This window comes from Serinus canaria, chromosome 28, assembly GCF_022539315.1.
Source record: "Serinus canaria isolate serCan28SL12 chromosome 28, serCan2020, whole genome shotgun sequence".
NCBI lineage: Eukaryota > Metazoa > Chordata > Aves > Passeriformes > Fringillidae > Serinus > Serinus canaria.
Window position 1 is genome coordinate 4,932,801 of NC_066341.1, and position 22,453 is coordinate 4,955,253.

Sequence of the window (22,453 nt, forward strand, 5' to 3'; positions counted from 1 at the left end):
GAAACAATATTTGGTCCCTCCTCCTTTTTAGAGTCCCCAGCTCTATTTCTCATACTCCCATCTCCTCCTGGTGAACCTTGGAGTGGAAAAGAGTCCACCAGTTGGGGAAGCATTCAAGCTTCAGTTTGCAAAGTAGATTCTAAGTTTTAATGACTGTTTAACTTACAACTGACTGTTACGGACTTTACAGCCCCGGACAGGAGGAGGCTTTAGCCTACAGTGCTAACCCAAGCCATGTATCTTGCACATGGTTTTGCACATTGTATGAGCATTACCTTAGTAGATACTGCTGTTGGGGTCTTAACTGCTTCTCTCCTAGCTTCTCAGACATATAAATTAGTGCTTGGCCAGTATCTGTCAAATGGTTGTTTCACAGATTGCAAAACACTGTTTTAAAATATTTAGGAAGGGCTGTACCTTGGCTTTGAGAACACACTGCAGGCAAACCCAGGGGCAGCGATCTTGCTAGGGCTTATGCAGGCCAGCTTGTGAGTGCAGGTCTCAGATGTTTTGGCTCAAGAGCTGGTAAAATATTCCTAGCCAGAAACAAACACGTTGGGAGTGCATTCAGCCATCTTTCACTATGCTGTGGCACCTCATAACAAGCACAGGCTTAGAAAACTGCATACTCAAATAAAAGCTAAAGGCCAGTGTGTATTGGAGGAGTCTTTTCCTATGACATCAACTCTGTGCTTCCATCCGGCATGAGGAGCTTGAAGGGAGAATGGGACAGAAAAGTCTTGTCTGTACTTCAATGTGGGTGAATGAGCATTTCAGGACAATCAATTTTAGTTCCTGTTGAAATTTGTGAAAAGCCCCTCTGGACTAGAGCCTATAAGGATGTGGTGATCAAGAAACAAACTGTGAGTGCTGAGAGGTGATGGGTACAGCATTTAATGAACTCAAACACAGAACTGCCACTGTGTTTTCAGAGAGGAATGGACTTCTTGAGCCATTACTGCCAGCTGTCAAAGGCTTTGGGATTCCAGTGGTTTACTCCTTCTGGTATACTTGGACTGTCTGTGAGCACAGTGAAGGAGATGATGTACCCTGTTGTGGTGTCTGCTGGGGAGCAGCTTGCCTGAAGTGCCTTTTGAGTCTGGAGGCTGGTAAGCACGTGATGAAAAGTCACCAGGTAGCTGGTGAGAGAGGCTCTGCTCTGCAGTGGGGATCAAACATGGTACAGTCCTGAGCAGTTCCCTTGCCAGCAGCTCAAGGGCAGAAAGGTTTTCCCAGTCTTGGAAAGCAGCATATAGCCTGGTTTGACACAGCCAATGGTAGCAGGTTCCTCTTGCCCCTCTTCCAGGGCTGGCAGCACACCCCCCAGGCGATGGAGTGCAGAGGGTGGGTTACCAGCAGTGTGCTGTGGCTGCAGCACTGAGATGTGCTGGGCCCCTGCACAGCCCCGTTACTCATCAGCACATGTGCTCTGTGCCTGGCACACCATGGCTGGATGGCTCCTGCTAGAGCAAAAAGGCTCACCTGGCTGGAAAACCACCTGGTTCTGTTGTATTACTTCCACCATGCTATAAACCCTCTAATCCTTGCCTGGAGCCTGGGGGAAGTGACCTGGAGTTCAGTTTCTCATTTTCGTTGGGAGCTATCACAGCCACTCTGAGCTCCTGCACCACTGCAATCTGCTGGGCAGAGGCAATGACAGTGAGTGTGCTTCATCCCATGAGGTTTGCTGGGACTTAGAGGTCAACTGACCAAGTGTGACCAGTTTGGGAAGTTCCTGCTGGTAGCAGAGGCTCTGCCCTTAGTCCTGAGCCCTTTGGAAGGAGCTGATAACCCCTTGGCCAGCTGGCTGGCACTTCCCATTAATGCTCTGCCTGCAGTCTGGTGCAATCTCATCCCCATAGCAAACCAAATACTTTTGGGAAGTGTCATCTCCAAGTTGTTCATATGTTTCTGAGTAGAGGGCTGGGGAAAGAGGCTGCTTAGTCATTTAAAAATGTCACAGTTCCCCCAGCCACTTTATCTGGGAAGTTCTCTGCCTCTTGGTTGTTTGTGGGGAGGGGTGGGGAGTGTTTTGAAACTTTGGGGGAAGTGATGTTTGTGGTGAGTGTGCTGTTTAGGAGCCCTGATAAAAATTCCACTGCTCACCAAGTAAAGTTGTGAAATCAAAATAGAAATTAAGAGCAGAGGATAAATGGATGGAGACTAGAACTAGGAATGATGCAGGGGCATGCTGCATGGCAGAAGGATCTGCCCCATGTGTGAAAGGCTATTCAAGCATTCTAGCTCTCTTTTGCTGTCACCTGGCCACAAGGGAATTTGGTAACATGGCACCTGCTGCTGCTGGGCCTCTGAGGAGAAAGCAGCTCTTGCTGTTGGTTCTGCCATGTCCTGCCTTTCCAGCCTGGGGAAACTTAGAGCTGGTCATAGTGGCTGCAGCAGTCACTGGTCAGCTCATCTCTGGGAAGGGACCATCAGCTTCATTAGCAGACTTTGGCAACTGGTTTTGAGATCCTTCAGAAGGAGAGGGCCTGAGGCTGATTTTGGGCTGCAGGAGTCATTTTGGTGAGTACTGGGGGGAAGCTACATGGCCAAGTTGAAATGCTTCTGTGTAAACTTCCTGATTTCTTAGAAGTCAGGAAATGCCATGACCAGAATTGCCTTAGTTTTTACTTCAGGCCTCTTGTCTCTCTGTGTTACAGTGTGGTCTTCATGGTCACAGGCTGTGTCTTCCAGAAGGAGTGCATGGATGGAAGATGCTCAATAGCTAACTGTACTCATCCTGCTGTGTTAATCCTGCTGTGTCCCTGCTCACCAAGACCAAACTATTCATTTTCTCACAAGTTTCTCTGGGGTACTTATTGCTGTGACATCCAAGCACTTCACAAACAGTAACTGAATTTTGCAGCCCTCTCTTACAGAGGACAAGTGTCAACTTTGTCCAGTATGGATTAAAGATAATTTGTTAATAGAATTATGTTTTTGTTTTCTTTAAGCAGACATTGATTTATGAAGGTGGTCTGTTCAATGTAAAAACAATAACAGTGTTGACTGCCAGTGTGCCTGATCTCTGAGCCCAGAGTGGGGAACTCATCTGAGCCCAGAGCCAGCTCTGGGAACCACAGGCTGGCCCATGGGTGTGGGGGAAATATCTCCTGCAGTTCAGCCTAGTTTAGCTATTTTTTAACTAAGAAGCTACTTGAAAGTTAAAAAAAAAAAAGAAAGGCTCTTGGAAACTGTCTGGCTGTGAGACCACTGGGCTGAGTGGGGGCATGTTTTGGGGGGCGTGTTTTGAACCTGCAGGTGGAGATGGAGATGGAGAATTGACCTGCAGCCCTGAGGGGAGAGTTTTGTAGCCAGAGGTGCAGGACGCTGTTGCCTGTGCTGTGAGAGGACAGAAAGGCTTCTGCTCAGCTCTGAAGTGGTCTCCAGCACAAGACAGTTGTGGACCAGGGTTCTTAAGTGAGGAGCATGTCCCCAGCAGAGAACAAAATGGCCAAGCCTCAGAGAGGGATGGTTTTCCTGTATGATTGTTAATTTAATGGACCGCCATATGTTTACAGGAAAGTGATCTGACTCCAGGACACTGTAGCCAACATGGCTGGCATAGTCAAAAAAGTCAAAATACTTTCTGTGTTCCCTGGAAGATTTCATCATTTGATACTTAGATGAAGTGTTTGATGTGTAAGTTGCAGCAGACACAGTTTTCCTGGAGGAAGTACTTTCCTCTTTTTTCTCATAATATCATGCCTAGGAAATGCCCAGTTACTGCCCAGGATTCTTCTTCAGGGAGTATCTGTACCTTTGCTGTCCAGAGCATGAGAGAAGGAGGAGCACAGGCCTTTGGACCTGAAGGATTGCTGCAGCCTAGACAGCTCTTTCTCCCAGGCCACGGGTGGTCGTACAATTCTCTAGGCATGATTGAGTTTATTTGTCCTAACACTTCATGCCTTAATTGTGCCTCAGCCAGATCTTTTCTTTAAAGTCCTATATAGTGTATGGAGAAGGAAATACCTCTTGTGATCAGTTAATTCCTGCCTCCTTAGAAGGCTAAGTTAGGATGTGTCAACTTGTCTGGAGGAGTCTGCCTCTTCCTGGCTGTAGGAAAACCAGGCAACTTGTGTATGAGTCAAAATATTGCCTCCCCTGCCTCTGTCCTTAATGTTTTCCCTTCCACATAAACTCTTCTCTTTGGTCTGGGGCAAAATCCATCACAAACCTATTTACTCTACAAAGTGGTCTTCCTGCTGGAGATACTTTGTCCTTTGGGATTTCAGGCAGAGCTGTGTGGATGGAGGTGTTTGGGACTGTATTGGATGCGTTGTGTATTTCCAGAAAGCATTACAGTGTGGCTGTGTTTCTACAGCCACAAGCCCTTCTGCACAGCTCATGGCCTTCTCCCTGGATGCAGCCCACTGCCCACAGAGGGACGTGGCTGTGCGGGTTGGTCTGTACTGGTGTACCTGAGCCCACTCTTGCCCATTCTTACTTTCCCAGGTTACCAGCAAAAGTATTTTCTCTCCATGGCTGCCTTGTTTTGTGTGTTTTGTTGAGGCACTCACCCTCTCATTTCTCTCTTCAGTTCATTAACTGCTTGTAAAGTGTTAAAGCTTCAAGTTATTGTTAATTTTGTCTCTCAGCAGCCCAGAGACTCCTGTTGGGGGCTGTCTGCCCCTGCTGTGAGCCAGCTGTGGTTTCTGAAGCCAGTCCTGGCATGGGGAGGAGTCGGGTCAGGTCTGTGCTGCTCGCCCAGGTCTCTGCAGAAATGTCCTGGGCTTGCAGGTCAGGCAGGTGTCAGAGCAACAGCTGCTGGGTCCCAGCAAAGATCACTCCATACTCCACAGGAAAGGTGTGCTTTTGTTCACAGATAATGTAAATACCAGGGAGAGGAGCCAGGAGTTTCAGGTCTCTGCTCTGAAAGGACACAAACTGCTGGTGCAGAAACCAAAGACTCTGGCATTGCTAAAATTACTGGGAGGTTGAAAGTCAACATACCCTCGTGGTGCAAGCTAACAAGTATAATGCAGGACTTGATAATAATGCTTCTGCAAGCATTTAATTCCTTTGCTAAGGCAGAACTCATTTAAGACATCTCACTAATTCCAAAAAAGATTTCTCTGGTGAGCCAGTCACTGTTGGAGCAGTCCAGCCACACCTTTTGTTTCCCTATTTCTGTCCTTGCAAGCAAATCTCATCACAGAGTCCCAAGACATTTCTGCTTCCATGTTTCAATTCTGCTGGTGTTTTCCAGCAGTGTGTTTTAACAACTTTATTTATAAATGAGATGCTTTAGTGATTCTGGTGTGCTCCTTTGCCTCCTCAAAACAGCTCCTCCTTCCAAGAGTGCTGTGCTGTACAGGAGCCTGACAGTTTTTTGCTCCTGCTCTTCTTCTTGGAGTTTATGGTGCAATTTTGATTAAAGATGATTACTTTTCAATGTCTGCTAACATTTTTGGTTCACTTAAACTGGATATTTTATGTAGGTCAGTGGATTATTTTTTGGTCTCTTGAAAGTACAGTTTTCAAACACAGTGTCACATGCAACAAAACGTGTTTGAAATTCTCTGAGGACTTGCTTGACTGCAGGTTATGCTAGAGTAGGGGACACCTCCCATGGGTCTGTCACATGCAGTTCTTCTGCTTCATCTCCTGAGTCCCCTGCACCTCTGTGGCTGTGGGAGGTGCTGCAGAGATGTCCCTGCAACACGAAAAGGGAGGTTGGCAGGCAGGAATTGTGATGTTACTCCTGCTTACGTTATTAGAGAAAGAAGTTTTGCCTCTGGGCTCAGCGCCTGGCACAGCACTCACTGTCCCCCTTCCAGTTCAGAGAATTGAGCTGTGATATAAGCTCTGCCCCACCCTTCCTCCAGCCTTATCTTCCTTGCAGACAGACTTTTCCCTTTGCTTTCCTTGAACTCTTCTGCTGAACTCATTGCACTGTTGTCTGATCTGTGTTCCTCTGCCCTTCCCCAGCCCATCTCTCTCCTTGCTCAATGCACACCTCTTTTACACTCCTGGATCCAGTGAAAAACGAATCCTTCTTGGTTCCAGCTGAGTTCCCACACCTCTAATATTTTCCTTTCTCTCTTTACTTGAGTTTGCTGTCTGGAGATGATGGTCGCAGGTCCAACATGAGATTCTCTTGGCACTTCTCTGTGCAGTCCTGAGCACTGCTCTGCATAAAGCAATGACCTGTTTGGGGCCAAAACAGGAAATACCCTTGCACTCTTGATACTCACCAGTGCTACTCTTCCTTACCTGTCCACCTTCACCACCATCTTCACCTGTCTGTGCTGTGCTGATCCAGAAGACCAGCGAGCTTTCTCTGAGATGCTGTGATCTTGTACTGGCACATATCGTGGTGTGGCATTTGCCATGGTGCCACCAACCATGGAAGCTCGTGCTACTCTCTCTGGAAGAAGGTGTCCCAGTGACCTGCAGCACTGCTTGGGTCTGTTCCTCTCCTGTCCACCCTTTCTAGTGCTCCTGAATCTCTTGGGTCAGCCCAGAGCCCTGTGCTTCCCAGCAGCTGAGGGTGTAAGAAAAGCTTTCATGCCTGTACAAGGAGAAATGTAGGTTGTGGAGGTCTGTGGAGCATTGTTGGCAGGTAGCTGGGGAAAGGAGGATGGGGAGGGGCAGCTTTTTGCAGCATTTAACTGCTCTCCTTGCAGGGCTAGGGGCGTTTCTGAGTCTTGGCTTCCTGAATTCTGGGTACTCTGTCAGAAAACTTCCCTTCCCACCTTGGTGAAGGAGACAGGACCATTCTGCTGGAGCTGCCCATGGAGCTTGATGGCCTGCAGAAAGGTTTTGGTGCAGGCCCAGAGAAGGGATGTGAGAGTCCTTCATCTGAAGCTGTACTTTTTGATTCAACATGTTTCTCAGTACAGGTACAGGACTAATAGTGCTGCTGTGATCAAGTTAATGTGATTTTTTTTCTGGCTTTTATAGCCAGGCACCAGGTCAGCAGTGGAAGGAAAATCAGCAGGCACCTGAGAAGCCAGAGGGTAACTGTTTGGTGGGCAGAAAGCATGTGGGATGTTTTGTAATGCAGCCAAATGCTTCTATGGTGCTGTGGCTTGCCATTGTGCTGTAGCTGTGAAGCACGTGGGGAACTCTGGCAGTCAGGTGGTGAGGCTGGCAGGTCACACTGGTCCTGACTCATGCCCACCAGAGCGAGGGGTCCAGTGCAGGGCAGGGAGAGATATGATCATGTGCTGGTCCCTCCAGTGCCGTGCTGCACTGAGTGCTGCATGGGATGTGTTCATGAAACAGGCTGACAGCTTACATTCAGCCACACAAGGTGAGTCAGCTGTAAGAATCAATGAAAACTAATTTTTAAAGCACCCATTTTTAGGCCCCCAGACAGACTGCAAGGTGCTGAGTGCTGCTGGGAGAGTCCCTCTTCTGTCCACTCCCCTTAGTCCCAAGGGGCTGGATGCAGCCCAGCCTTGAGATACATGGAGCAGCAGGTGCTGGGATGGACAGGTTGAGAGACTGCTCTGATGTGCTTTGAGTTCTGCTCTTGGCTTCCAGAGGAGCTGATGATGTCCTGGTGTCTTTTACTGCCTGCTTTCTTCCTGTCTCCCATCACCTTTGGCTCACCCAGGCTTCATGGGCACTGCAGCACCCAAAGCTCAGCTTCTCATCATCCACAACTCTGCTGATCCCAGTATCTGGAAAAGCCTCAGGTTCATGCTGGAGGACAAAGAAATATGCTTGTACCCAGAATTCTGTCACACAAGCAGAGAGAAGTTGTTTCAAGCAGGATCTGGGACTCAGCTCATAGCCCAAATGGCAGCAAGCAGCCACCTCTGTCTTGTTCCTTTCAGTCTCAGACATGATTGCAGTGTGGAAGCTGCTAGAAAAAGACCAAGTTGTGCTTTTGTTGCTTTCCCATACTTACTTGATTGTTTTCCCTATAAAAATTGTTTTGCCTGACCACTTTATGGATTGTTTAAGTCCTGTATGCACCAATGTGTTGATGTGCCAGAAATGCTGCACCCTTAGAGTGGCTTATTGTTTTCCATTTTGTTACTGTGTCAGTGCATATTGGCAAAGTAAATCAACTGCTTCAAAAGGAAATTAATTTGCTTCCTGCCTTTATATGTTTGTCTCCCATTTTGGGAAGAAGGAAGGAGTTTCAAAAGTCATAAGGAATAAAATAGAATTAAGATGCAGTGAAATACCTATCTGCCTGAGCTTCTTACTGTACAAGGGTCAGAAGTGCTCCAGCATGTCCTGTTGCAGAGAATGGGGTGCTCTGGGCTTGCTGCTAGAGGAAGCTTGGTCCAGACAGGGTGATTTGGCATGATTTGGCACTCACCTGAATGCTGTGTCACCAGGCAGCCCTGTCCTGGCCCTGGACTGGGGAGAGCCTGACACAAGGCTGGGTTTGAGCACTGTGTATGGGAGCAGCTTCCCTATGCCACTGAGTTGCTGTCCACCCTCACTTCCTCCCAGGACTGCTCAGACTGTATGTGCGGTGTTTATTGTCCCCACACAGCTTATCACACTGATTCCTCTGCAGAGCCATGCAAGGGGGGACCTTCTCCCACTCCTGTCCAAATGATAGTTCTGCCTGCTCTGAAAGCTGCCCAGTGGAGAAGGACCTGGTAGTGTTGGTCAGCGGTGGCTGAATGTGAACCAGATGGCCAAGAAGGCCAATGGCACCTGGCCAGTACCAGCCACAGTGTGGCCAGCAGGACCAGGGCTGTGGCCATCTTCCTGTGCTGGGCACAGGTGAGGCTCCACCTTGAATCCCAGGGTGGCTGCCTAGTCCAAGAAAGACACTGAGGCGCTGGAGTGTGTCCAGAGAAGGGCAACGGAGCTGGGGAAGGGTCTGGAGTACTAGGAGCAGCTTGGGGGGGGGGGGGGGGGGGCTCAGCCTGGAGAAAAGGAGGCTCAGGGGAAGACCTTCTGTTATCTCTCCCTTGCAGGAAGATGTAGCCAGGTGAGGGCTGAGCTCTGCTCCCAGGGAAGAAGCAACAGGATGAGAGTAAACGGCCTCAAGGTGTGCCAGAAGAGGTTTAGGTTGGATATTGGGAAAAATTCTTCATGGAAAGGGTTATCAGGCATTGGAACTGGCTGCCAGGACAGTGGTGGAACCACCATCCCTTGAAATAGTCAAAAAATAATGTGGATGACTTGAGGACATGGTTTGGAGGTGGCTCTGGGTTGATGGTTGGAGTTGATGATCTTGGAAGTCTTTTCCAACCTTAGTGATTCTGTGATTCTTTGAGGTTTTCTTCTGGCTGTCTCCCCATCAAGTCATGCTCCAAATGGCTTTAGAATCAATGAAAGTTCCTTGACTGTTACCACTGAAGTGTTCAGATGATTCAGGTCATATGCCTAAAATGTTGTGGTTATGAGTCCTCCCAGCTGGAATTCCAGGCCAGGCTCATTCTTGTCACTGCAGCATCCCCTCCTCTGCTCGTGGCCAGCTCAGTGTCCTGTCCCAGGTGCTGCAGATCCTGCTGTTCCTGTGGCTCTAACCAGCCTAGCTACCCCCCTATTCCATGCCCAGGTTTTCCAGCTGCCCCTTCTCTTTCCCATTTCCACAATAGTTGGCTGTGTGTGCTTCCCGTCCCATTCTTGTCCTTTTGCTCTGTCTCACTGAACGTCTCTGCTGCAATTAAATCTGCACTCACCTCTGTGCCCCCTGCTTTGTTTCCCTCTGGGCCTGCGTGTCTCTGGCCAGCCATGTCCTCAGGTTACCTCTGCTGAGGTCTCATAATTTCTTGCATACTTGTCACCACCACTTCTGTATTGCTCCTTAAAGGGTGGTTTCTGAGTAGGAAAGGAGCTTTGTGTGCAGAGTTCCCAGATGAGTCCCTTCCCAAGCTGCTTGTTCCAAAGCAGGTATCATACAGTAGGATTGGTCTGACAGCCCAGACCCTGATAGTCTCTTCCCTGCTCTGCCTGTGCCTTTTCAATAATATTCTCCAAGTCTTATTTAAAAATAAAATTCAAAAAATCCTGAATGAGGCAGTCATCTTTGTGAGGAGAAGAAGGAATAATTTGCAGGCCGGCACACAGAGATCCCAATAAAGATGTGCTAACAATTTGGTATCTGTAGGAACCACAGCTTCTTGCTATTCTAAAAAAGGAAAGGAAAGGCTAAAAATAGCATAATTCCAGGAAAACAGAACAATTGCTGTTGCTGAAGTATCTAAAATGAACCCACACTGGAAGCAAGTCAGGACTCCCAAAAGAAAGAAACTTTTGGAGATTGCCTGTGGAACTCTAAAATGCTGTGATTCTCCCACAGGAACCCAAGGGCTAGATTTGGTTCAGATGCTCTTGTAGCTTGGCCTTGCTGCAGACCCCAGTGTCCCTGTTTGCTACAGCCCCTTCACCAGTTAGAGTCCTGGGTCTGTTTCTGTTGAAGTTTAGTCCAAGACCTGTCAGATCCATATTAAGCCAAGCTTTACTGAACTGATATCCTGCAGTGCCTGCTCCTCAGAGACTTCCCTCCTCTCCAGAGGAGAGCCCAGGAGCTTCTGTATTCATGACTGCCTTTCTCTGTACACATTCATTAACTGTTTCTTCCATTTCCCTTGTTAGTTGTTAAACCTAGACTTGACACTCTCTGGTTCCCTTTAGGAGAAGGTTGATGTGAGTCAGACTGCACAGTGCAGGCCAGAGCTCCCCAGCTCTGCCTGACCGCCGTGCTCCTGCCTGTCCCAGGCTGATCCCTTCTCCGTCCTTCCCGCAGTGGCTGAAGGACCCCGGGCCCCGCAATGAGAAGAGGACACTGTTCTGTGACATGGTCTGTTTCCTGTTCATCACTCCTCTGGCGGCCATCTCGGGCTGGCTGTGTCTGCGTGGGGCCCAGGACCACCTGCAGTTCAACAGCCGCCTGGAGGCCATCGGACTCATAGCACTCACTATAGCACTTTTCACCATCTACGTCCTCTGGACACTGGTAAGTGCCAGCTGCCAGTGGCACTGGCTCACACCTCATCAGTGCCACCTGCTATTTCTGCCTCCCCATGTGAGAACACCTTGGGCTCTTCCACTTGAATGTCCATTTAGTTATCTTCGTGTGCAAGCTGAGAATGGAAAATCACCTGCTGGTCCTCTGCTTTCCAGACTGTCCCAGTGGTGTTCCCCAAGTGTCAGAACCCAACCAGCCACAGATGTGCCGGAGCTGGGATGGGGCTGGGGCTGAGGCTGGGTGGGAAGGGCTTGGGGCTGGGTCAGGGAGTGGCCTATCTGTGGTTCAAGAAGAAGCACAAACTTGGTACCTGGGCAATGCAGGGGAAAAGTAAAATATGGAACACATTTGACACCTGGATAATTTACCACCATGTCCCTCTATGCTTTTGCTGCTCAGAACAGACAGCCGTGCCCAGCTGTGGTGCAGACTGGCCTTGGGGGTCTCTGGCCAAACTAAACAAACTCCTACACAGTGTTTTTAAGGTGTGTGGAAGGAACTCTCTGGCCCTGGGGAAGCCTGTGACTTCTCTGATGCTGGGTTGTGTGGTCGTCCCCAAGTCAAGGCTTGGTAGCCAGTGTGCCCTGGCCCACTGCTGCATGGGGAGCACTGGGAGTTGCTGGGAACCTGCATTGAGCCAGTCTGGGTCTTGAACTGATCCCTGCTGGGAGAGAGCTTCCTGCAGATGCCTTGTTTTAGGGGGCGAGGAGCTTGTATCTTGCAGGGAGCTGAGAAGAGCAGGACAGCAAATGCAGGTTTGCGTATGGCACAAGTGGAGGCTCAGTGGGGCTGCCTGGTCCCTCCCCAGGGCCTCAGGGCTGCTCTCTCTAGGGGCTGCTAGGCCAGAGACTTCCCTCTATTTCCCATTCACTTCTTTTGTCTTGTGTTGCTAGGTGGACTTCTGAATTTGGATCTTGGTTTTGGCTCTCCTATTCCAAGCAAGCCCTTTGTGTGCTCATGCCCTGTCAGTGCCCCTTTCCAGCTCTTTGCAGGGAAACATCATTTTGGGAATGGAAGTGTACTTGATGCAGGAGAAATAGTGGGACCCCAAAAATCTGGGAGCCCTGCGGGTAATACAAATTCCCCAGTCCATTTCCTTGTAATCTCATTTTCCAATTTCTCAGAGTAACGCCTTCTCCTGGGGCTGGATACTGAACTGGTGCTGCAGCAGTTCCTGCTCTGGGGGCAAGAGTGCCTGGGGGCAAAGCTGGAGGCACTCCTTGCATGGGAGCCATGGAGGAAAGTTTCCATGCTGCATGTTCCTGCATGAAGCTTGTTTCCGTAGGAAGCCAAGCTAAAATTGGAAACCTGGAGGAAATGGAAAAATGTTTGTGCAGTAACAAGTCCTGACTAAAATGGCTCTAATTCTGTTGTGTTTCACATTTCCTTGAGCAGAGGAGTACATTAGGTGAAGCCCCTTTATTTATATTCAGCTCGTTCAACCCTGGGCTGTGCAGTCCAAGGGGCCTGTATGTGGGAGGGGGTTCATGGCTGTAGCCAGTGTGAGGGTTGTGAGAGAGCTGTAGCTAAGGCTGCAGCTCCTTTGTGAGGAGCAGGAGCCTTCCTTGAGGTACCCATCATTAGTTCCCCATTCTCTGAAAACTGGGAGATGAATTTGTCAGCAAACAGTCTTATTGCCACAATCCATTTGCAACAGGAAGGAGGGGTGTGCACAGATCAATAAGCTCAATTACCTCAGTGCCACAGTGGCACAGCTTTATTTCTCATAAGATGTCTCGTAGACCCATCCAGAAGTAACAGTTTTACTGAGTTTTCTGTGTCAGATGCACTTCCTGGTATGTGCCAGTTGCCACTTAAATGCTTCCTGTAAGAAGGCCTGGTTTAGATCAGTTGCTGATTCAGGATGTAAGCCAAGCTCAAAGCTCCCCTTGCAGGGCTGCTCTGAAACTGCAGGGCCAGCTCCTGCCTCTGCTGGGCTGCTCTGGGCCCCTCCAGCCTTTGCATCCTTCCCTGCCTCCCTTTGGGTAGACAAGTCTCCCAGGCCACGGTGTTGTCAGGAAAAAATGAGTCCAGCTGCTGTCCTGTTGTTGCAGACAAAGGAGGGAAAGTTTTTGTGCAGGACGAAGAAGGTCCCCTGGGCTCTGTGAGATGGGAGGAGGCTGGCTGGGTTCAGACCTTTGTTTTGCTCACCGAAGGTGCTGGCTGCAGCCCTGGGGCTGGATGAAGCGGCAAGTTGCAGCTCATCCTCTGGTGCAGCTCATTGCACCGGCCCAGACCCAAACCTGGCTGAGCAAACCCCATCCTGCTCTGAAGGGATTGATTGCTTGTCAGGCTGGGGACATGGAGTGCCCCAAACCATGCCGGGGTCAGTGCTGTGTCCCTTGCCTCAGGATAAGGAGTCCCCAGAGGCACAGGGGTGTGGGCATCGGGCTGTCCCTGCGTGTGCTCCGGGGCCAGGGCTGGGGTTGGTGACAGTGCTGCGTTCTTGCCCGCCAGGTTTCGTTCCGCTACCACTGCCAGCTGTACTCGGAGTGGCGAAGGACCAACCAGAAAGTCCGGCTGATGATCCCGGCCTCACGGAGCCCTCACCCCGTGCCCCACTCCCTCCTCTCCGCCAAGCTCATGAAGAAGGCCGCGGATGAGACCACAGTCTGAGCCGTCCCCCGGCCGGCCAGGGTGGAGGGTCAGGCATCCCCACAGGCCCAGGGACTCTGGCAGCTGTCGGGGCACTGGAAAACAATCATCCCACCCAAAGGGACTCTGTGGTCAGCACGTGCTTTAGACCTTGGCAAAGAGACACATATTCAACATTTGCGGGTGAAATGGCCCAAAGGAGCCTGATGGCAGAAAATGCCTGTCTGCAGGGACACTTTCCTATAACAAAACACCATACATGGAAAACATCTCCCTCTCTCTCTATATATATATATATATCTATATATAACAGTATTTTTTAATGGCCATGCATATTGTGTTTCAATCCTTTTGTGTTGATGTTCTAAGCTTCAGGATAGAAGCTGGCAATCTGATCTCATTCAGAGGTTAAATCAATGCCTTTTCTCCAAATGAGCATATGAGGAACACTTTTCATCAACCATTCTTGAAAGTCCCCTTCTCCTTTGCACCAAATTGGTTTTGATATACTACAGCAGCCTTCCCATTACTCTTTGGTCTCTTTTGTGGTGTTCTGTCCTTTCTAGAAAGTTGAGTGTTTTTAATAATTATTATAATCCCAGAAGGAGTAACATGACATAATACTGAATGGAGAAATTTTGTATTGTAAAGTACTGTAATTCTGAGAATTTCAAAATCAGTTTCAAAATAAGAGAATCTTTTCCGGCACAGAAAAGCTTTCCTTGAGATCCTGGCTTATCCCCAGAACTTGGATGCACTCAGCCCTTGGTCTGTCTGGCAAAGGTAGATGGAGGATCTGAGGATGGGAAGAGATGACTCTGTACTAGCTAAAACCACCACTGCCTTTTGCTTTGAAAAGATTGAGAAAGGAGCTTTCCTGACCCCAGAAGGTGGGAGTTGGAGTCTCTGTTTGCTGATGTCCTTTTGCCAGCTTGAGGCTGGACCTCCTGTAGCATCAGTTTCACACGTACCTTAGGGGACAGGCCTTGCCCTGTGGCGCTGGCAGGACACAGGTGCTCTTGGCTGTCTCTGCGCTTTATTTGCACATTCCAGAGGAGCTTCTGGGATTGGGTTCGTCCCTTGTAGTGCTGCCTGCCTGTTGTGTCCTCTAGTGAAACCCCCCCAGTTTGCTGGTCCCAGAGAACAGGCTCTGGGTCCTTGTCCTGTGGGGCCAGTGTTCCTCCTTCTCCTCCTCCTTTTACCTGTGTTTCCAGCACATGCAGTTCTCAAAGCCCTCTGTCTCAGAATGCCCCCTTTGCCAAGAGTCCCCCTGGTCTGGCTTTGGTCCTTGCCTCTGCCACCTCACCCTGCCAGACAGTGCCTGGTGCTGAGCTTTCTTGAGCCTTCTGAGTGGCACAGGCTGTGAGGATGCTGGCAGTGATGCTTCCCTGCCAGGTGCTCCAGAGGTGTGTGCAGCTGCTTTGCTGGAGCCTGGGCTCTGGCTCCATGGTGGTGAGGGTAGAGAGCAGGCAAGAGGCAGGCTCTTAGGGGCCTGTGTCCTTGCAGTGGGTGGTGGTGGTCATGCACTATGTCCCTCTGCCCCTTTGCTGAAAGCAAGTGGGTCAGTGCAGTGCCCTGTGAGATGGACATCTGTAATTTCCTGAATTCAAAGCACCATGTGCACTTCCTCTTCCTCACTAGCTGCAAAGCAGGATGTGTTTCCTTGTGTGGTCCCTCAGCCTGAGCTGGAAGTTGCTGATGGCCTGAGCAGCAGGGACCAGTGTGCCATCTTGCCCCACAGGATTGCTCCAGCCCTTGGCCCTGGTGTCTGTCTGTTCTCCTCTGTCCCCTCTCCCAGGTGCAGCTTGGGCATACCCTGACACATCTTGCAGCAGCCTCTCTGTGCCCTGAGGGCTGCTCTGAACTGGTCTCTCTTCCAAGTGTGAGGGGCTGGTGTGGCTGTGGGGTGAATGTCCTCTGCTACAGCCAGGCTGCCCATCTCTGCTCCCCTCTCTTGGCCATCCCCCCAACTGCCCCTTCCCTTCTTCCACATACCTGTGGGTGTCTGTCCTTTTCCCAGTCATGCACTCATGCAGGGATTACTCTGCTTCTGGTACTCTTGGTGGAGAGGCTGCTGCAGCCCAGCTCCAGTCACAGTCCCTACTCCAGTCCCATCCCATTCCCATGCAGGTGCTCCTGCCCTGCACACCCCTTCCATGGCAGCAGGCTCTGCACCACTGCTCTGTGCCTTGTCCTGGGTGCCCCTTTCTTCAGCCCCTTCCCAACAACCCCCTTGTCACCAGGACATCACCAGTGAAGAAAAAGGTGTGTGTGGGGGGGTTTAACCTTCCCAGCCCTGGCTGCCTCCCAGAAGCTTGGCCCCACAAGGCACTGAGTTCTGGCAGGTCATGAGGGATGCTGTCTCCCGTAGCACGTCCCCAGGGTAAGGACTTCATGGAGCCAGTGTTCCAGCTAAGAAACCCACCATCAATCCAAATATGCAACTGTGAAAGACAGAAGCCCTTGGCTGGGGCAGTGGGGGCCCAGTCCTGTGTGTGGCCGTGGCTGCACTCAGCATCCTTGGCTTTGCTGTCATTGCCAATAATTGGAGTTGTTGCATGTGCCCCCACAAGACCCAGTAGTGACTCTTTGAGTCTTGTCCTCCTTCCCAGAGATGTTCAGCTCGTGGATGTGGGCAATCTGTGTCTGACCCACCACGTTCCAGTGCATTCTGGGGAAATGGGCTGTGCAATGATGTAAATAAAAGTGAGACAAACTTTGGGCTGTTGTGTTGTTATTGAAGGGGGCCAGGGCTGCAGAGCCCAGGCTGCCACCCTGAGAGCGCCCCGGTATCCCCTGCCTGAAGCAGCTGCCCTGGCCAGCCCCCAGGGCCCCAGCAGAAGGTTTCAAAGTTGGACAAAACCCAGGGCTTTTTTATTTTCTATGCTGTTTCTATGTCAGTGTACAGAAGCCTGTCTGGCATGGGCCAACCAAGGCGATGATGTTTGGGCCAAGTCAAGAGTCCTTTGGCCCCTGGTTGGGCCAGGGGTGTGTATGGGGCTGCATGGAGCGACCCTGATGCTGCATGATGCCACCCCATAGAGGCTCCCTGTGAGCTGCCTGACCCAGGCCTGCCCACAGCCCTGCAGCCCAGCCCCTCACTCCAGCGCTGTGGGAGATGCTGGACACATCTGCAAGCCCTGGTGAGGTCATGGTGGGCAGTGTCCGACTGTGTCTGAGCTGTGTCTGAACTGTGCCCAAGTGTGCAAGAGCTGCTGGCAGCAAGCTGTAGGGCAGGAGCCTTGCTCTATGTGCTTGCTACCAGCTGGCTCTGAGAGCCATCCAGGGCCAGCACCATGGCAGGGGCTGCAGGGCATGGAACCCCAGGGCAAAGACTTGGGCAGCCATCATTCCCTGTTCTGTGGAGCAATGAGGAGACCCAGCATCCCCTGCAGCCTTGGCCCCTGTCCCTGGGTCCATGTTGAAAATCTGGTCATGCCACACTTGCAGCAGGGGGTTGGAAATTGTGAAGCTGCCCGTTTAAAGTGCCACTCAAAGCACTGCAAGACCAATGTTGGATGTATTTCTGAGGTCCTGGACAAGGCTTTAGCCTTGGGCAAGACCTTGGATGAGTTTCTTGGCCAAGCTCTCAAATCAAGGGTTTTCTGGGCTTGTTTATACTAAAAGAAAAAAAGGTTTAAAAAAAGAGAGTGCTGTGGTTGGCTCAGCCAGTCCTTTAAAATAAACCTGTGATGACACATCGCAATCTGGCAGGATGGGGAGAAGACAAAGTGGCATCTGAGACAGCAAGAACAGTGTAAAAGGAGCAGAAGTCCCAGAGAAAGGGCTCACTGGGAAAAAGGAAACAGTTTCATGGGAAGGGCCTTCAGTCACAGTTGCTTGGCTGATGTGCCAAATCCAGGCAGGCTTTGTTTGGAGCATGTCTGACAGACCACTGCTGAGAAGACCACATTTGTTGAGGTGCTCCCACAGTCCACTGCTGCAGCCTTTTTCCCTGGCAGCAGGAGGGTCCCAGGGGTCTGATCCCACCCTGCTGTGACCAAGGGCTTTGGGAGTTGCCCTGTGGCCTCTGTGTCCAGGCAGGGTTGAGGAGGCAGCAGGTCACTGCTGTGATGTGCTGGCTGTGCCCACGGTGGCTACGGCACAAACCTCCCAGCCCCGCTTGTCTCCCCAAAACCACTCAGAGCCTATGTGGGTCCAGCCTTGCTCAAGGACCCCGGTGTTCCTTACCCCTCCTACCCATTGTGGCTCCCACATGTAGAGACCTCTAACACGTGAGAGCTGAATTTAAGCTCCCCTGAGTCTTTGTGGTGCAATTCTACATGAAATTGTGTATTTGTCATACAAATACTGCAGTTATGTAACTCAGCTCCCAGAGAGCTGATTTTTTAAAATTTAATTTTTGGGGGGCACACAAAAAGGAAACCAGAGCAAAATATTTACTCCCTGAAAACCACAAAATTCCAGTGAAGAAGTTCCCAGACACCAATCTGTTGAAAAATCCAACTTTTCTCCAGTCTTAGGGACTTAACTGGCTTTCAGAAAGGAATTTCTTCTTGATTGACATAGGTGCCCCTAAATGCACAGCACAACTCTTTTGAGATGTTTTGCATGATAAAGGACAAAAATACAGAACTAACAATCTGCCATCTCCATACACTAACCTTCTGCTGTGAACCTCCATCATGGTGTAACCCGAATTGACAACTAAATACCACACAGTCACAGACCACCCTCCAAGGGGGATGGGGGAAAAAAAACTTTTAATTTGAGGTAAAAGCAGTTTAATAATTGAGATAAAGTAATATGTAATAATACTAATGATAATAATAATTGTAATGAAAAAAAAACCAAAAAACCCTAGTGGAACAAGTGATGCCCAGTATAGGTGCTCAGCACCCGCTGATCTGTGCCCAGCCTGCCTCCCAGCAGCCATCAGCCCCTCACCAGCAGCAGTTTACACAGTGGGCAAAATGTTTTATGGTGTGGAATATCTCCCTGGCCAATTTTGGTTCAGCTATCCTGGCTGTGCTCCCCCCCAACTTCTTGTGCAACTCCTTGCTGGCAGATCATGACATACTGAAAAGGTGGGGTAAACACCACGTTTATGGTCTGGTTGTTGCTATCAATATTATTCTCACCCTAACTCACAAACCCAGCACTGTGCCGGCCACTGTGAGGAAAATTAACTCTATCCCAAGCAAAACTAGGACAAGTCTCAGAGGCTCCTGCTCATGGAGAGTAGGAAGTGCCTCACTGGGAGCAGAGAACCCTGAGTTTCCCCAGTCTTGATGCTACCACAGTGGAAGAGGCTTAAGGCAGAGCTCTGGGGGCAGATACCTGGGCTTGATGCAGTGCTGCAACTCTGCAGCTCCTGGAGTAGAGCAGGGAGACCAATATTGTTGGCTGTGCCCAGATGCCACCACAACTGAAGTGGCAGTAAACAAGGTCCAACCAGAAAAGTCTTCAGAGATGAAATCTAGGCTGGACCAAGGCAATGTCCCCCTTCACCTACATCCACCTTCTCTCCTAAGGACAGGATTTAGCAGGATTCTGTGAGGTGGGACCTTGAGAATGGCAGATCTGTGGCCATTCTTGTGGATTCCTGCCTTTCCTGTGACTTTCAGACATAGCTCAGCATTGTGCTTTCCTTCCTGGGCTGCCCCTGCTGCTGCCCCTGCACTGCTACCAGTGCTCTGCTGCAAGAAATGTGCTTGGTGCACATCAGGCAAGGACAGGCTCTGGATGTGTGGGGAAGATAAGTGTTATCATGAATATCCAGCTATGTTTGGGGTTTTTTAACTTAATTGAAAAAAGCCAGAGGCACTATGCCAGCACCCTTGGGGAAGGTGGACCCTACTATATTTTCCATGGCCTTGTACAGAGCAGCTCTGCAGTGCCCAGCACTCAGTGATGCTTCCTGCCATGGGACCACCGGGCACCAAGCTCCTCCCTGCACCCAGTCTCTGTGCTCCCTGTTGTCCCTGCTGTCCCAGCTGAGGGATGGGGGATAAAGGAGGCTCAGTTGTGGCATCTGCCTCCATGACCTGCCAGTCCTCTCCTTGGTGCCCTGAGGATCTACATGAGGAGAAGCCAGCAGGATGCAGGACCCTTCCAGTTCCCAGCACCAAGACCCAAGGTGATGTCATTCGCCTTTCCAGTCTCTCCCCTGCCCCTCATGTTCCCTCCCTGTCAGGGGCACAGCTTGAGCCACGAGTCCATCCCCACCCAGAGCCACGGGCGCAGCCTCTCCCCAGCACACGAGGCCAGGCGGAAAGCAAAGATTGGGGCTTCGCTCTCAGCATCAGCAAAAGTCACCTGCTTCTCTGTGAAGTCCAGGCAGACTTGGATGGCCCTGGGGAGGCAGGTAAGGTGCAGTGGGGTCCAGTCAGGATCAGTGAAAGCATGGTACTGCCCAAACCACTGCCCCACAGCCCAGATCCCCTCCTGGGGCGTCAAACTGAGGACCCCCTTCCTCCTGACAGACTCCTGGGCCACTCCCACCGCCCACCAGTCCCCTGCCTCAGCCACCTCCACCTCCCAGCAGTGTCTCCCCACAGCAAAGCCCTGGCTGCCCAGCACACACGGCTCCGTGTCAAACCGCTCGGGGTTGTTGGGCAGCAAGGTCCACTGGTGCCCCCGTCCCACCCCTCGCTGGTCACTGGCCAGAATGAGGAAGGGGTTGGCGGTGTCTGGGTCCAGAGTCACGTCAGCTGGAGACAGAGGAAGAAAAGCTGCTCAGAACAGGCAGCCCTGGGGCTGCATCCACCCCAGCAAGAGAAGGGACAGGGTGAGTTCCTTTTTCCTGCAGTGGGAAAACCCCCCTAGCTGGACTGTCCCTGGCTCCCTGCTGCCCCATCCCAGTCCCCACCCCAGGGGCCTGCACACATCCTGGACAAGGGGACCTCTTGGAGGAGGAGGTGGCACCTGAGTGGGTGGGTGCACACCTGCACTGCAGCCACCTGGACCTGAGCCTGGGTGTCTCTGGTGCTGCGAGAGGAGAACAGGCAGGTCAGGGCACAAACCAGTGCTGACCACAGCAGAGATTACCCCAAGACCCATAACCCATGGCCCCTGATTCACATCTCTTTCTATGAACAGTGGAGGGGGCCAAGGATGTCAGCTCAGGAGCCTGTGGTACTGGAGCTGGGTCTACAGGTGAGCACCAAGAGTTCAGCTGAAAGTGTTGCAGCCACCAAGTCCCAACCCATAGAAAGCCCAGTCTGGTGACAAGCCCCAATGCTTTGACCTTTAATAGTTGTCCCACAGCAGAAGCAGGATGCATTTTGTCCTCAGTAGAGGACAGTTCCCCCTCCTGCTCCCTTCTGAAAACTCACCTCTTCCACTCATCTCCTTCAGCTCATCAATCAGGATCTCACTTTCTACTGTTTCCATCCTGGATGCCAGCATATCCACAGTCAATCAATAGGAGGGGAGACAGGATTCACTGCTGAAAGTGGGAATTACAAGACTCGAGGACTGCCTGAAGATGATAAAGCAGAGAAGGAATAATGAAAAGGTCACAGCATTCAGCGCTTTTTACACAGCTAGTACTTACCTGCTCAGCCTGCAGGTGGGCTCTAGGAAAGCAGGTTTGAGATGAGTTGAAAGGTTTTCAGTCTGCTTCCCACTCCTCTGATCCCTTTAGCCGCTCATGGCTGGACTGAGCTTGCCCAGCACTTCCAGTGTGAGTGAGCAGGGCACAGTCCAGAGGGGCTGGATGGCCTGGAGAGCAGACCTGGGAGTCTGTCTGGATACCACCCCTCCAAGCTTCCCCCTCCCATCCTCTGGGCAATGACCTCCCATGCCCTGAAGCTGCCAGCCCATGTGGGACCTCATCCAACACTTGAATTTGGCAATTCCTCCTGTTTCTGCAGTGCCCAGTCCTGTTTACATCTCAGGGTCTGCTGCATCTCTCCTCCCTCAGCCCAGCTGCAGGTGGGTGATAAGAGCCCTTGAGTGCTGGAGGAGTCTGTATCTCCCTGTGCAGGATGCTCAGAGCCCTCTTGGGCCATGGCCCCACGGGCACCTCCAGCCCCTTGGGATGGCACCTGGGGACACCAGCTGCAGAGCAGTGGCCATGCTCTGGGTGTCCAGGCTGCATTCTGGGAAAAGGGGAGGTCTGGCTCCTGTCCTGGCTGTTTGCCCAGTTCTGTCCTGCTGCATGGGTTCATGGTGGAGATGTGTGCAGTGCATGTGCCATCTTGATTGCTCAACTGGTAAATGGGGAACAGCATGTGCTGGGCTTTGCATCCCACCTGTCTGTTCTCCAGGCAGCTCTTCCTGTGTCGAGGGATGATGGCCTTATTCCCAGTCACAGGGAACGCAAGGCATTCCACTCTCCTTTGTCACATCACTTTGGAAGGCACCAGCTGAGCATAGAAAAAGCAGGATGCAAGGGCAGCTGCTGCCAGGTGGCTTTGCAGACACCCATGTGAACCCTCTGCCTGCCTGAACCCTGCCTGGAGCTTGGCTGCCTTGGCCAAGCTCACTGACTGGTTCCACTTTACGCATGACCAGTTCCTCTTGCACTCTTTTGGCATGTCTGCCACCTTGTTCTCCCCAAGTCCTTTCACTCCACACGGCTTTAGTGCTCACATCCTTCCCTTGGCACCTGGAGTTGTCTGGGATGCTCAGCTTTGATCCCCAGCTTTGCACACCTATGCAGGCTGGGTTTCCCTGGAATTGTGATCCCATCGTTAAATTATGAAGTTCGATTATTACACTTTCTTTGCTATCATTTGTTGTTGTTGGGGTTTAGAACTTTTCCTTTTGTTTCTTCCTTTCCGGGAATTTTCTCCCATTTCTTGCTAAGAGACAATAGCAACAGATACTTAAAGAGAAAGATATGGCCTAGGAGAAGAGGGACGAGTGGAGCTGGCTGCACTATGGCAGCTGAGGGGCATTCTCTTGGAAAGGCAGAGATAATGGGAGATCTGGGCTGGCAGGGGGGACTGTAGCTCACTCTCACTCTGAGCATCACAGGGAAGACAGGCTGGGCTC

General features: G+C 51.0%; 2 protein-coding genes and 1 long non-coding RNA gene across 8 annotated transcripts in view; 2 read left to right on the plus strand and 1 right to left on the minus strand.

Moving 5' to 3' along the window:
• Nucleotides 1-16,206, plus strand: part of MARCHF2 (membrane associated ring-CH-type finger 2) — a 34,041-nt gene extending 17,835 nt beyond the window's left edge. For all 5 annotated transcript variants that reach the window (XM_030231434.2, XM_030231433.2, XM_030231436.2 and 2 more), the window contains exons 4-5: nt 10,673-10,882; nt 13,352-16,206. In XM_030231434.2, coding sequence (XP_030087294.1) covers nt 10,673-10,882; nt 13,352-13,510 — 369 coding nt within the window. In that variant the 3' untranslated portion in view covers nt 13,511-16,206. The remainder of the gene's footprint in view (nt 1-10,672; nt 10,883-13,351) is intronic.
• On the plus strand, nt 1,117-3,182 carry LOC127060906 (uncharacterized). Its single transcript, XR_007780256.1, has 2 exons — nt 1,117-2,523; nt 2,661-3,182. It is a non-coding gene; the product is annotated as an uncharacterized LOC127060906 (long non-coding RNA).
• Nucleotides 16,207-18,196: 1,990 nt separating the features above from the next.
• LOC103821876 (thaicobrin-like) lies at nt 18,197-21,534 on the minus strand. 2 transcript variants are annotated; one of them, XM_018921725.3, is made up of 3 exons: nt 21,009-21,534; nt 20,788-20,933; nt 18,197-20,163 (listed from the first exon to the last, which is right to left on the minus strand). In XM_018921725.3, the coding sequence occupies exons 2-3, from the start codon at nt 20,858-20,860 to the stop codon at nt 19,643-19,645; spliced, it is 594 nt and encodes a 197-aa protein (XP_018777270.1). In that variant the 5' UTR covers nt 20,861-20,933; nt 21,009-21,534; the 3' UTR covers nt 18,197-19,642. The 2 variants fall into 2 exon arrangements, with proteins under 2 accessions (XP_018777270.1, XP_009095061.1); XM_009096813.4 differs by having other exon boundaries at nt 20,788-20,900; nt 21,009-21,532.
• Between the last annotated feature and the right edge of the window lie 919 nt (nt 21,535-22,453).